We start from the raw sequence: 12,096 nt of genomic DNA, 5'->3' as shown, positions 1-12,096 counted from the left end.
CACGAGATCATGACCTGAGCTGTAGTCAGCCACCCAACCAACTGAGCCACCCAGGCACCCCTACTCTATGATTGAAAATCAGAGGAACTCTGAGGAAACATTGTAGTGACAGAAACAGAGATGAGTACCAAGGAGGCAGTAGTACAATTATAATAGGACAATATTTTTCCTTCATCCCCTCCCATGTGAATGTGGAACAGCAGTTAGTTTTTTGTTGTTTTCCAGCAGTTAACTTTTTATCCTCGTCCTGGAAAAGAGAACTTTCTATCAAAGAAGACAGAAGAAAATGTCTGGAGGTGTTAAGACATGTGGCCGGTGTCCTGACCAGAACCCTGACCTCAAACTGAGCTCAACTCAGTTCCAGCACTGAGTTGAGAGTGGGTGGATGCTAGGGAAAACACAATGACACAATTTGACGCAGGGGCAGGAACAACAAGCTACTGTCCTACTACCGAAGTGGGAGCATGCCTGAAGTTGGTAGTTATCATACAAGACTCTTTCCTTTTCTGCAATGCAATCAATCACCATCACATTTATCTCCAAATACATCAACCCAGTCTCCTGAACTTAGTCAACGAAGAGAACAGTGTCACTTACAAAAAGAGAGGGATAAGGACAAGTGTTTGAAAGGGTTTTTGCAAAGGCTGTTGCCACGTCTTCCAGATGATTATTATCTAGTGGTCCTCCTAAAAATAAATACTAGCATTGAAATGATCTGCACTGGACGGGGTTTCTTTCCTTTTGTTTTGTCAGGGAAAGGGGGGCAGGTAGTGAGTTCTATCCTGGTTTCTGTACATATGGCACGGTTTTACAAAAATACTTCGAACTCAGTCTAGCTGTTGTATTTTTCCTCAGTGTTGATATCACTTTGTCCAATTCAACACTTCTAAATAAAACAAAGAGGAATAAGAGCTTAATACACATTGCAAACTATTACCCTTACAATGTGTGTTGCTTGATACATATTTTGGCACGCACACACACACACACACACAGAGGCTGTGAGTTCGTGGCCTTGAATTAATGTCTGCCCCAGATGTTACTTAAGTAAGTTCTCTTAACTTCGACAGCCACCTACCTGCATTTTTAAATCTTGCCCCACAATGTACTACGTTTTCCAAGAGCACACGTCGAGAGAAGCCCATGTAGTGCATTGTGGGAATTGTAGTCCTGGGTGACTTTCTTTTCTTCCCGGCCCCGGACCCACGCTCGGATTCCGGGAGGGTTGAACCCAGGATCCACCAATTAGCTGGGGCCATGTCGGTGAGGCCGTGGTCCTACCGGGAAAGCCCGTGTGGGAACCTCGCAAAATGATTGGTCAATGCATGACCCCGGGGGCGGAGCAATAGGGTGGGCGGGAAGACTGCGACGATTGGGCACGGAGCCCGCGGCGGCGGGCGGGGATTGGCTGCGCACTGGGGCAGGGAGGCCTGGGAAGGGGCGGAGGAAGGAGACCAGAGCAGGAAGAGCAGCGGCGAGGCGGTGGCGGTGGCTGAGTTGGTGGTGGCAGAGGCGAAAGCGACAGCTCCAGGGGGTGGCAGCGGCCGCGAGAGCAGGATGCGAGTCCGGGTTGGGCTGACGCTGCTGCTCTGTGCGGTGCTGCTGGGCTCGGCCTCGGCGTCCTCGGGTTAGTATCCGCCCCCTCGGATTGGAGGCCGGGAGCCACCGCCCCCCGGCCTTCATCCCGGGGCAGGGCCGTGGGGGCTCAAGCTGGAGACTCCACTCTCTCTGGTCACACCTCGCACTAGCCTGTCACTCGTTGTCTTTCCTTGGACTTTGGCTGGCCTGGACTAGAGCGGGTATTTCGGGAGCTAGAGAGGGGAAGGAAAGAAGGGGCGGTCACCCTGCCCACACCTCTCCTCACTTAACAAACTTTAAGCGACTCCTCGCGAATGAGGAATTGACCCTGGAAATGAATCCCAACAGCTGGCTTAGATCCACAGAGGTACCTGAGCCTTTTGGAACTTCCTCGACTCTCATACAGATTATGTGCTTGAGATTTGTAAGTTAAGTAATTGACACACCTGGATCTATCACTGAGCCAGTGATCTATCACTGAGCCCTATCACAAGGGCCATCAAAACCAGGATGTTGACAGTGGTTTGGCGGATTTGCTTAGTACCTGAAGTGGTCCCTTGTCTCTTTGTCTATTTAAAAATGAAGACTTTTGATATAATTGTGCCCACTCTCTATCCCTTTTCAGGAAATATTCCTGAGGAAGTGGTGTTTACCTCTGTCACGGTGTTGGAGTTGCCCCATGTTTGTTGACAAGTAACTCTATGATTTTTGAGAAAATTTGGTCCCTATAGATTTAAAATGTATAGCAACTCGTTTTCATTTTTTGGATAGATATAGAAATGTGCCTTTGACTTGATTTTCCAGTTAGCTGATTGATACTGTGGTTTGGTTTTTATTTTTTAATAGTTCAGTATGCCTACATCTGAAAACTTCTATTTTGAAAATGTTGATAAAGAAACAGTGTTTCTAACTGTTGGTAAAGAAACAATTAGTACAATAAAGCTTTTGAATTTTAATCAGTTTAGTTAACAAGACAGCTGTTCTGTGGCTTTAAATTTTTTTGGAACAAGGCAGGGTATAAATGTCAACTCTTTTTTTTTTTTAACAGAAAATTTCCCAGATGGTTATTTGAATCCCCAAATTATCTGTCCTAGTTGTAAGTCGATGCCATAACGTCATTCTGTTTCTAAAATGAGAGGTCTAAACCTAAAATTCTATCCATAATGTGGTTTGAGATACCATTTCAAAAGCAACAAGCATATGCTAGTTACTTAACTGCCAACATCATCCTTTAAGGTCTGCCTTATCCCCTTTTAGTGATGGTTTGTATTCATAACCAAATCTTCAAAACCTCTACATAACTCTTGAAGCCCTGCTTGCATTTATTTGACCAAAAGAAGTATGAAATGGAGCTGTTGAGTGTAATGGATAGAGTAACTGATGGCCCTCAGACCATTTGCATCAGAATTCCTCTTAGGAGTTTGTTAAACATGCAGTTTTAGGTCTGGAACAGGTCAGCCATCTGTAGTTTAACAAAGTTCACAAGTGATTTCTTCACGCTAAAGTATAAGAACTACTTAAGGAACATGGTAAATATTCCTCTGAGTTCAGTCTGCACAATTTAAGGAAAATTAAAGCGTAGAAACATTTTCCTGCATCTTCCATTAAGTTATTTCATATACTTAGAGCTTCATGTCAGTGGAGATGATACTTGAAGAAGTCATTTAAGCAACAGTTGGGATTCTCGGGTAGTTATAATAATAGTTTATTAAGACTGAAATGTTAAATCTTTGGACTGTGTTGGTGTAAGCAGAGATTTCCATTGTAGTTAAACTGTGCCAGAGCATTTCTCTGGCAGAGGCAAAATCCATGTTTAGCCACAACTAAAACCGTATAGACGTGCGTGCTGACAAACAATAAAGGCAGTACTGTACTCACATGAAGCGCAAATATGGTAAAACACTTGTGTGAAGTAAAGTTTTAGAAATTGAGTACGTGGCTTTTTAGTTGACTTTTTTATTCATTAAATTGCTTATTCATACAGGAAGTCCACCTCATTATTAGTTTAGATTTAAAGATTTGCTCCTATTTAAAACTCAAGTGTTGGGTCATAATTTGTGTTGACTTAAAGTTTGAATATTAGTGGTTACCTAGAGCAAGTTGCATTTATTACCAGTTAGAATATAATCAGCCAACAAAGGAAATATCTATCCTGTCACTGTTAGTAGCTATTATTTCATAGTTTGTCTTAGAGGCATATAAAAATATGAAACTTTATTAGCAATGTTTTCTTTTTCCTGTGAATAAATAAAGGAGGGCATTAAAAAGGCATTTCTCCTTCATTCTCTTGATAATGAAAAATGCTATAATTTTTCTCACTTAGAAATACATGTTTTCTTGGGTTGCCTGGGTGGTTCAGTCAGTTAAGCATCTGACTTCCTCTCAGGTCATGATCTCACTGTTTGTGGGTTCAAGCCCCACGTCAGGCTCTGTGTTGACAGCTCAGGGCCCAGAACCTGCTGTGAATTCTGTGTCTCCCTCTCTCTGCCCCTCCCCTACTTGTACTCTGTCTCTCAAAAATAAAAACATTAAAAAAAAAAGAAATACGTATTTTCTTATTTTCAACAGGAAGAGATAGTTTACTTTTTTTCTTTATGCCAACAGTGTTACAGAATCTTTTAAATTAGATCCACTGCTAAGTGTTTCAGATAATAGTTCTATTATCATACTCAAAGAGTAAGTTTGAGATTGCAGAGGATGTTTAATTTCATTGTTCTTGTGTTCCTTAAAACATTGTGAGTCAACTGGGCAGGTGGTATTACTCTCTCTTGATGCGTTGAGAAGAAGGCTAAGGAAGCTTGCTGTATTGAACCATGTATGTATTAACATGTAATGAAGGCAGGTTTTGAAGCTAGCTCTCCAGGCCTTGATTTGGGAGTAATTAAAATCAGGGGTATTGTAGGATCTGCACAGAATCTGTGGCAAATCAGAGAACAGGATGTCTGCTGTCTTTCGCCAAACTCTTAATACTTTCTATGTTTGAAGGTCCATCAGTCTGTTTAGTTTACATAACAAATTGGAAAATGAATCTGTGATGATTACTTTTCCCTGAAAGAATATCCCTGATACTTTTTGCAGTTTGGTTAGCTGATATAATGAAAATGAAAATTGGTCTTTTTCAAAGGAAGGTGTACAATTATTAAAGTAATGTAAACCATTATATTTTGGATGTGTTGCTATTGGATGAGAAATGTGTAACTCTTCGTTGAATTCTTTTGCATTTTTTTCTTGCTGTCTGTGTTCTGATAAAAGCATTATTATTTTCTTTTTATTTATGCATAACTTCAGTGTCTTTAATTGTTACCTGACTGCTATATGTGAGAAGTTTCTAGATTATAAGCAACTTCTATAAAAGTGTTATGTGAATGGATATATCAGTTTGAAAGAGAAAATAGCTTATGCCTTAAGACTACCATCTGGAGTAGTCTTTCCCAGTTTAGTAAATGAGAGAGAGTTCTCTTATTTACCGGTAACCTTAGTATATATTCCTAGTTTGAAGAGAGAAGAGACAGAGAGAGAAGCATGATGCAATTCACGTGAAATAACCCTGATGTCACAAGTTTCCATGTCTCTTGGAGTTCAGAAACACATTTTGCCAGTCAAACGTCTAATAGCTTGTAGTGTCTCAAATGTACATATCTTAAAATTTATTTATAGGTGTCTGTATTATATACCTATTAGCTACGTATGTGACCTGTGTTGAGAAGGTACTAAATTTCATGATTTAGTGATCAGTAATTTAAGAGTTCCAGCTCATCTAAAGTTTCAGTATGTAGGTATATACTGTATATATCTGTGCATTTAATGACTGCTCTTGATATATTAGTTAATGTTTGTGATTAAACACATCCATACATACAACCTTTTTTTTTTTTAATGTTTATTTTTGAGAGAGAGAGAGAAGGAGACAGAGCATGAGCAGGGAAGGGGTAGAGACAGAGGGAGACACAGAATCCAAAGCAGGCTCCAGGCTCTGACTTGTCAGCCCAGAGGCTGATGTGGGGCTCAAACCCGCAAACTGTGAGATCATGCCCTGAACCAAAGTCAGATGCTTAATCCACTGAGCCACCCAGGTGCCCCCATACATACAACTTTGATATATAATGAAGATGAATTTTTTTCCTTTATCCAAGATTTGCTGAGAATGGAATTTGAACTGTATGTTAAAACTTGGGCTTTGGGTAAAACTTGTGAAGAAGTTAGCATGAAGAATGATTGTTCATTAACTGGCATCACTACCTAAATGTTATGGGCACTATGGGACTAATGCATGCTATACCTTCCTCATCCCCACTCATCAGAAAAAAAAAAACATTTGGAAGGCAGTCTAAAAGTAGTTAATGTGGAAGTAGCTATGGTTTAAGTATGTGAATTGACAGCACTTTTCTTATATGGCAAAACCTCAGTAGTAGACTAGTTTTCTCAAATATTCAAGAGAAATACTGTGAAATAGTGTTGTGTATTTTGTACATAATGAGTTGCTTATACTTCTTAAAGTTAGCTCACTACTTTGATAATACAAACCCCAAAGCATGTTTTTGTTAGTCTTGAAAGAGTTGCAAGTTATGAATAATATTTAGGGTGTAACCATATGAAGTAAAGATAAATGACAACCAGAACACCAAATTTCCTGGTAAAAAACACATGGTTTTATAGCATTTTGTCTGCTGGTCAATTTCCCATATAACTTACAGAGCAGGCAATACTGAAGCTCACTCCTGGATAAAATCAGGTAATTTTAAGACTAAGAAGGCAACTTAGAGATCATGTGGCAGTTGTTTTTAAACTGGCCAGGAATACAAAGATCAAACACATGCATATGGACACTGGGTTGTTGAATGTGTTTGTATAAGATCAGAAAAAAGAATGACAAGTTACCAGAATAGAAGTTATAGGAAAGCACAAAAGGAGTAATAGAGGAAGGTTAACATAATTGGACAAAGCCAAAGCAGCAGATAGGAGTTTGGAAGAAAGGTATAACCAAGGTCTGGATTCATTGTTTATTTAATAAGAGATCTTAATTTCTTAATAAGAAACATGATGGTTTGATGCTACTTTTTATTTGTATCTGGTTATATCCTGAATAGAGTAGAACACAAATCCTAAATATCTTAGTCTGGCAATTCTACTGTCACATAATAATAATTCTTAGTGTCCATTTTTAGTAGTCTCAGTGAACAGTAAGATGCTAATCAGTACTAAGATAAGCTATGTAATTCCAGATTCTGATCAGAGGAAAATAATAGGTGGTATCCTGAACCACAAAATCAGAGATTGATTTTTATAAATTTAGTAACACATTCTTAGTAGTAGACTTAATATGTACAGAAGAATTGGATGGTTATGTGCAGAAGTGTCTGGTTTTGGTGGTGGTAGAGGTAGCTGGTCTTCCTGCCTGTATCACAGATGGAGCTGCCATTGTGCCCGGGGAGAGAAGAAGGACCACTCCAGCCAGCCCCTTGTTTTGCTTTCACCTAGTATTTTCTGAGCAGTTGCTGAGCACAAGCAATTTTTAGGTAATTCTAGGTGTATTTATCAAGTGTCTGATTATTATTTGTTGTACTTATTAAGTGCTTTAATAATACCTGCAATTTTCCAGCAAGAAGGATGACTAAAATTGTCTTAAAATTTCTTTACAGATGAGGAAGGCAGTCAAGATGAATCCTTAGATTCCAAGGTGTGTACTAAAATTCACATTGACCAGTATTTAATGCCCAATTTAAAAGTATGAATTCATGTATCTTAAAAAGGATATGAAATCTGCATCTTTTGAGCATAGAATTGGGTTAAGAAAAACATAGCTGATATTCAATGTACTAGTTCTTCCGGAGGGGGGGAAGGTAGGAATCACTGACCTGTAGGAAGGAGAATAATAAATACTGTGTTTTCATTCACAGTGTTGGTTATTAGGTTTAATTTTAACTTAAATGTGCTGTGTAAGAGCCTGAAGGCAGTAACATTTTTTTTTAACGTTTATTTATTTTTGAGACAGAGAGAGACAGAGCATGAACGGGGGAAGGTCAGAGAGAGGGAGACACAGAATCTGAAACAGGCTCCAGGCTCTGAGCTGTCAGCACAGAGCCCGACGCAGGGCTCGAACTCACGGACTGCGAGATCATGACCAGAGCCGAAGTCGAACGCTTAATCGACTGAGCCACCCAGGCGCCCCAAGGCAGTAACACTTTTCCTGCCTAATGAGAGATTGATTTTATTTCTGTTTTTTTTTAAGTTTTTTTAATTTTGAAGGCTTAACCTCTGCCATTTGTTTCCACTTATATATCAATTTTTATGTATCTGTTGAGCTAAATTGGTTGAGTGAATAAGGCTGATTATTATGTATCCAAGGAAACCATTCAGTTATGATCTCTGATCTCTAGATTTGAGGAAACACAGATAAGAATCAGAAAGTTGTAGTACAGGGCTAGCATAAGGGGAAGTATAAGAGATGTTGGGAACTTATAGGAAAAGACCCTAATCCAGACCTCAGGAATTAAGGAAGGCTTCCTGGGGGAAGTAACATTTAAGTTGAAATTGGAAGAGTCAGGTTAGGCAAGTGATGAAGGCATGTGATGAATACATACCACAGTGGTATGTATTCAGAGTTTAGAGAGACGACCAGCTCCTTCACAGCTGAAGGAGATGTATCTGGATTAATAAAAGTAGTGGTCAAATTAGGTTGGAAACTAAAAATACTTTACATTCTCAGACCCCTTTGCCATCAGATGAGTCGTCGGTAAAGGACCACAGCACAGCAGGCAGAGTAGTCGCTGGTCAAATCTTTCTTGATTCAGAAGAATCAGAATTAGAATCACCTATTCAAGAAGAGGAAGACAGCCTCAGGAGTCAAGAAGCGGAAAGTGTCACAGAAGAAATCAGCTTTCTAGAATCTCCAAATCCAGAAAACCAGGACTACGAAGAACCATCGAAAGTACGGAAACAAGGTAGTGTGGGCATTTTCTTTGCTTTTGCCTGATTTAGGAAGGAGACAACTAAAATTTAAACCAGTGTTTATGTCTGGTTTCTAATTTTGAACCATATATAATATATGAAGTGTGGTAGTATAGGATTTTCTAGATTTTTATATGTCAAAGTTATTCATTTAATGGATTTGACCCATTACATAAGCTGAATTTGATGATCAGAATTGCGTTTGTATTACAGTAATATCCTAACATTTCTTTTTGCACTCCAGTATATAATTATCTGTCCGCGTGGTACACAAAATAGAAACTCAAGAGAGATTGTCTAATATGCTGCTCTGGTTATTTTCAGAATTGTGTTAAGATTTTTGCTACAATAACCTTCCCTGTCACCATAGGAAATTGATGTAGGTGTTTGTTCCTCTAACTGAAGCTCACATACACTTTAATTCTTTTCTAACTTTAACCTTCTTGACACCCTCTGTTTTTAAATTTACAACTTGCTCTTTCTCACAATAGAGTGTGCTAAATACCTATCCTTCTAAAATTAATTGTTAATGAATCCACTCTGCCCTGTCCCATCAGCCTCCTGTCATTTAGTTTATTATTTCAGATATCACTACCATACCCACTTATTATTTCCATTACTAGCTACTTTTAGAAATTGATCCAGATTTGACCTTTCAAAAATACAATTTCTTTATTATAAATACCCATACTTGCAAATAGAAAAACTGTAAAAAAATTAAAAGCATCTTAATTCCATCAACTAGACATAACAGCTGTTAACATTATGGAGAAAACTCAGGATCTTTTCTAAATGCATAGTTTTCAGAAGACTAAAATGGGACAAAATGTATATTCTATTTTATAGCCCATATTTTGTGCCTTAACAGTTCATCTTGAACAATTTCCTTTATCATTTAGTATTCTTTTACAATGTGATGGTTAATCACTATAAAAAATTTTACATGTAGCGGTGCCTGGCTGGCTCAGTCAGAAGCGCACGCTACTCTTGATCTTGGGATCCTGAATTTGAGCCCTGCGCTGGGTATTTACTTAAATAAGTAAAACTTAAAAAAAAAAAATTGACATGTCATAAGTTGGAAATAGGTTGTTTACGATGCTTTTTGTTGGGTGACCATTTTAGATGTATCCTTGTGCACATCTATGAAAATTAGTTTTTAAACTAATTAGTTTAAACTAAAAAACTAATTGGTTTTTTAAATATGCTTGACTAAATATAAAATTTTAAAAGACATTCGATACATACTGTTAAATTGTTCTTAGGAAAAGTAATTGTTTACTTCCTTTGAAACTGCTCCTTTTCCTGCACCTCAGCCAGTGTGTATTACCATTTTTAAGTTTTTGTCAAATACTATAGCTTAATTCATTCTTTTTTATGTTTTATAAGGGAGACTTTGAAACATGCACAAAAGTAGAGGATGTAATGGGCCCCTGTACCCATCTCCCAGAGTCAGTGGCCCTCTACAATCCCATTCTTGTTGCGTCTCTGCCACCCCACACACATTAACTCTTTTCTTTCCTAGAGTATTTACAGCAAATTCCACATGTTATTTCACCTATGTAGGTATCTCTCAAAGTATGACTTTTTTTTTTCCAACAAAACCACAATAGTATTAGAACACCCACAAAATTAGCTGTTATTCCTTAATCACTCAATCCCCAGCCTCTCCGTTTTCCCAGCTGTTTCAAATATCTTCTTAGAAGTGATTTGTTTGAATGAGTATCCAAACTAAGATCATAGGTTTCTCTTAATCTATGACAATTCTCTCTCCCTTGTTTTTTATTTCATTTTATTTGTTAGAGAAATAATGTCCTTTGTGCTATACAGTTTCCCACATTCTGGATCTAGTTGGTCATATCCTTGTAATATAATTTAACGTGTTCCACTGTCTGTTGTCTAGTCTGTAAACTGGGAGTTAGCTCTACAGGCTTGGGTAGATTCAGCTCTGGTTTTTTATTGAGAATATCTCATAGCATATTGTGTACTTCCTTTTACATTGCACTGCATATAGTATCTGATTGTCCCACTTCTGGTGATGAATCAATGAAGCTGGGTGCTGTCAGCCTGATCCAGCCATGCGAAAATTCCTCACAGACATTTCACCTAGAGGTTTTGGCAACCATTTTGTTTGTTGTCTGGATTTCACTAAGAATTGCAAAGTGATGGCTTTCTAACATATAATTCTACCTGCATTTGTTATCTGGGATTCTTTTATGAAGAAAAACTTTCCCTCATCAACTATTTGGTTACCTGAAACATAGTCCTTATAAGCAGGATAAATGCTCGAGTTTTTCCCTTGAAGTATTTTCACATAATAACTTGGTGCCCTAGTAACCTCCAAAGGAGGCCAATGAGTACATTTTTTTGTTTGTTTTTGTTTGCTTTGCTTTTGCTTTGCTTCTGAGCATCATTACAGATTTGTGGGTTTCACATGTTGGTGCTTCACGCTATTGCAGTCACCCTTCTTCATTGTTCACGTGACCCCAGTTGTGCCTGTTTACAGTTCGTTTAAGTTCATTCCTTTGTTCTTTTGACTAATTGTAGGTAACTTTTAAACATTTTTTCTTTTCAGGCAGGGTAGGATGTCTTAAATTATCTTTTACATTTCCTAACCCAGAAATGAATCAGCCATCCGCCCCTCCCCCCCACACACGCACACAAACCAGATTCCTGTTAGTGGAAATTGTATTTAGACACCACAATCTAGGCAGCAGGGACATGCACTGCAACTTAGTTGTCAGTACTGGTAGCCCTTTTTGGTGGGTATGTTTAGGAAATATATCATTCGTCCTGATTCTTCCATTTCAAATTAAATATTGTGAGAAAACCCAATGGGTCAGATTGGTATATTGGACTCCAACAAATGAGAGATCTTACCCAGCACCAAACCTGACTAATATGTTCAAAGATACAATTATCACAAGACACAGGTAAAGTGTCGAGAAGTCTGTGACTGCCAGGGCTGCTGCCAGCTACTGCTTGCCTCAACTAGGATGCACCCTGGCCTGGATTTTAACGTATGAAGCCTCTGAGTGATGCATATGGAATGTTACATCCATGAATGGGGCTATTTCCATTATGAAACATCTCCAGTTTATTCTGTGATAACTGCATAGCTTGTGTGATATTTTCTAGGAAGTCATTCCTCATAAATATATACATCCCAGGTTTATGTACAGTGAGCAGTGTAGACATACCACATGCATACTGCTAAAGCATTCCATAGGTAGGAAGGACCCGCCTGGTAGTAAATACCTTTAGTGTGCTTGCCGGAAGTCTTTTGTCAGCATGTTTCTAACATGATTTGATCATGTCACCTCTCTGTTCATGTATAACATAAATTATATATGCATGGTTTTGTGTGCAGTCCCAACTACATTAGAACTGGGTACTATGATATTTACTTTTAAACTTGCTTCCTTTGTTGTTCTCTCATCCACATCTCTGCCATATTGATCTTCCTAAAACCCAAATTTGATCCATAACTCCCCTGTTTACAACCCTGCAGTATCTCCCCGTTTGCCTGTGAGATGACACATAAGCCCCTGGGCATGATTCCCAAAATCTTCC

At 38.6% G+C, this 12,096-nt stretch overlaps 1 protein-coding gene and 1 long non-coding RNA gene across 2 annotated transcripts in view; one reads left to right on the top strand and one right to left on the bottom strand.

Moving 5' to 3' along the window:
* LOC111561005 overlaps nt 1-1,223 on the bottom strand; it is a 57,683-nt gene extending 56,460 nt beyond the window's left edge. The window contains exon 1 of the long non-coding RNA XR_002743377.2: nt 1,079-1,223. This is a non-coding gene — a long non-coding RNA (uncharacterized LOC111561005). The remainder of the gene's footprint in view (nt 1-1,078) is intronic.
* Nucleotides 1,224-1,424: 201 nt separating this feature from the next.
* The window catches only part of SEL1L (SEL1L adaptor subunit of ERAD E3 ubiquitin ligase), a 53,199-nt gene continuing 42,527 nt past the window's right edge, over nt 1,425-12,096 (top strand). The window contains exons 1-3 of the mRNA XM_003987895.6: nt 1,425-1,627; nt 7,218-7,255; nt 8,285-8,519. Of these exons, the coding sequence (XP_003987944.1) occupies nt 1,558-1,627; nt 7,218-7,255; nt 8,285-8,519 (343 nt within the window). The 5' untranslated portion in view covers nt 1,425-1,557. The remainder of the gene's footprint in view (nt 1,628-7,217; nt 7,256-8,284; nt 8,520-12,096) is intronic.

This window comes from Felis catus, chromosome B3 (assembly GCF_018350175.1).
Source record: "Felis catus isolate Fca126 chromosome B3, F.catus_Fca126_mat1.0, whole genome shotgun sequence".
Classification (NCBI taxonomy): domain Eukaryota; kingdom Metazoa; phylum Chordata; class Mammalia; order Carnivora; family Felidae; genus Felis; species Felis catus.
Note: the sequence above shows the minus strand (reverse complement) of the source record. Positions and strands in the feature narration are given on the sequence as shown.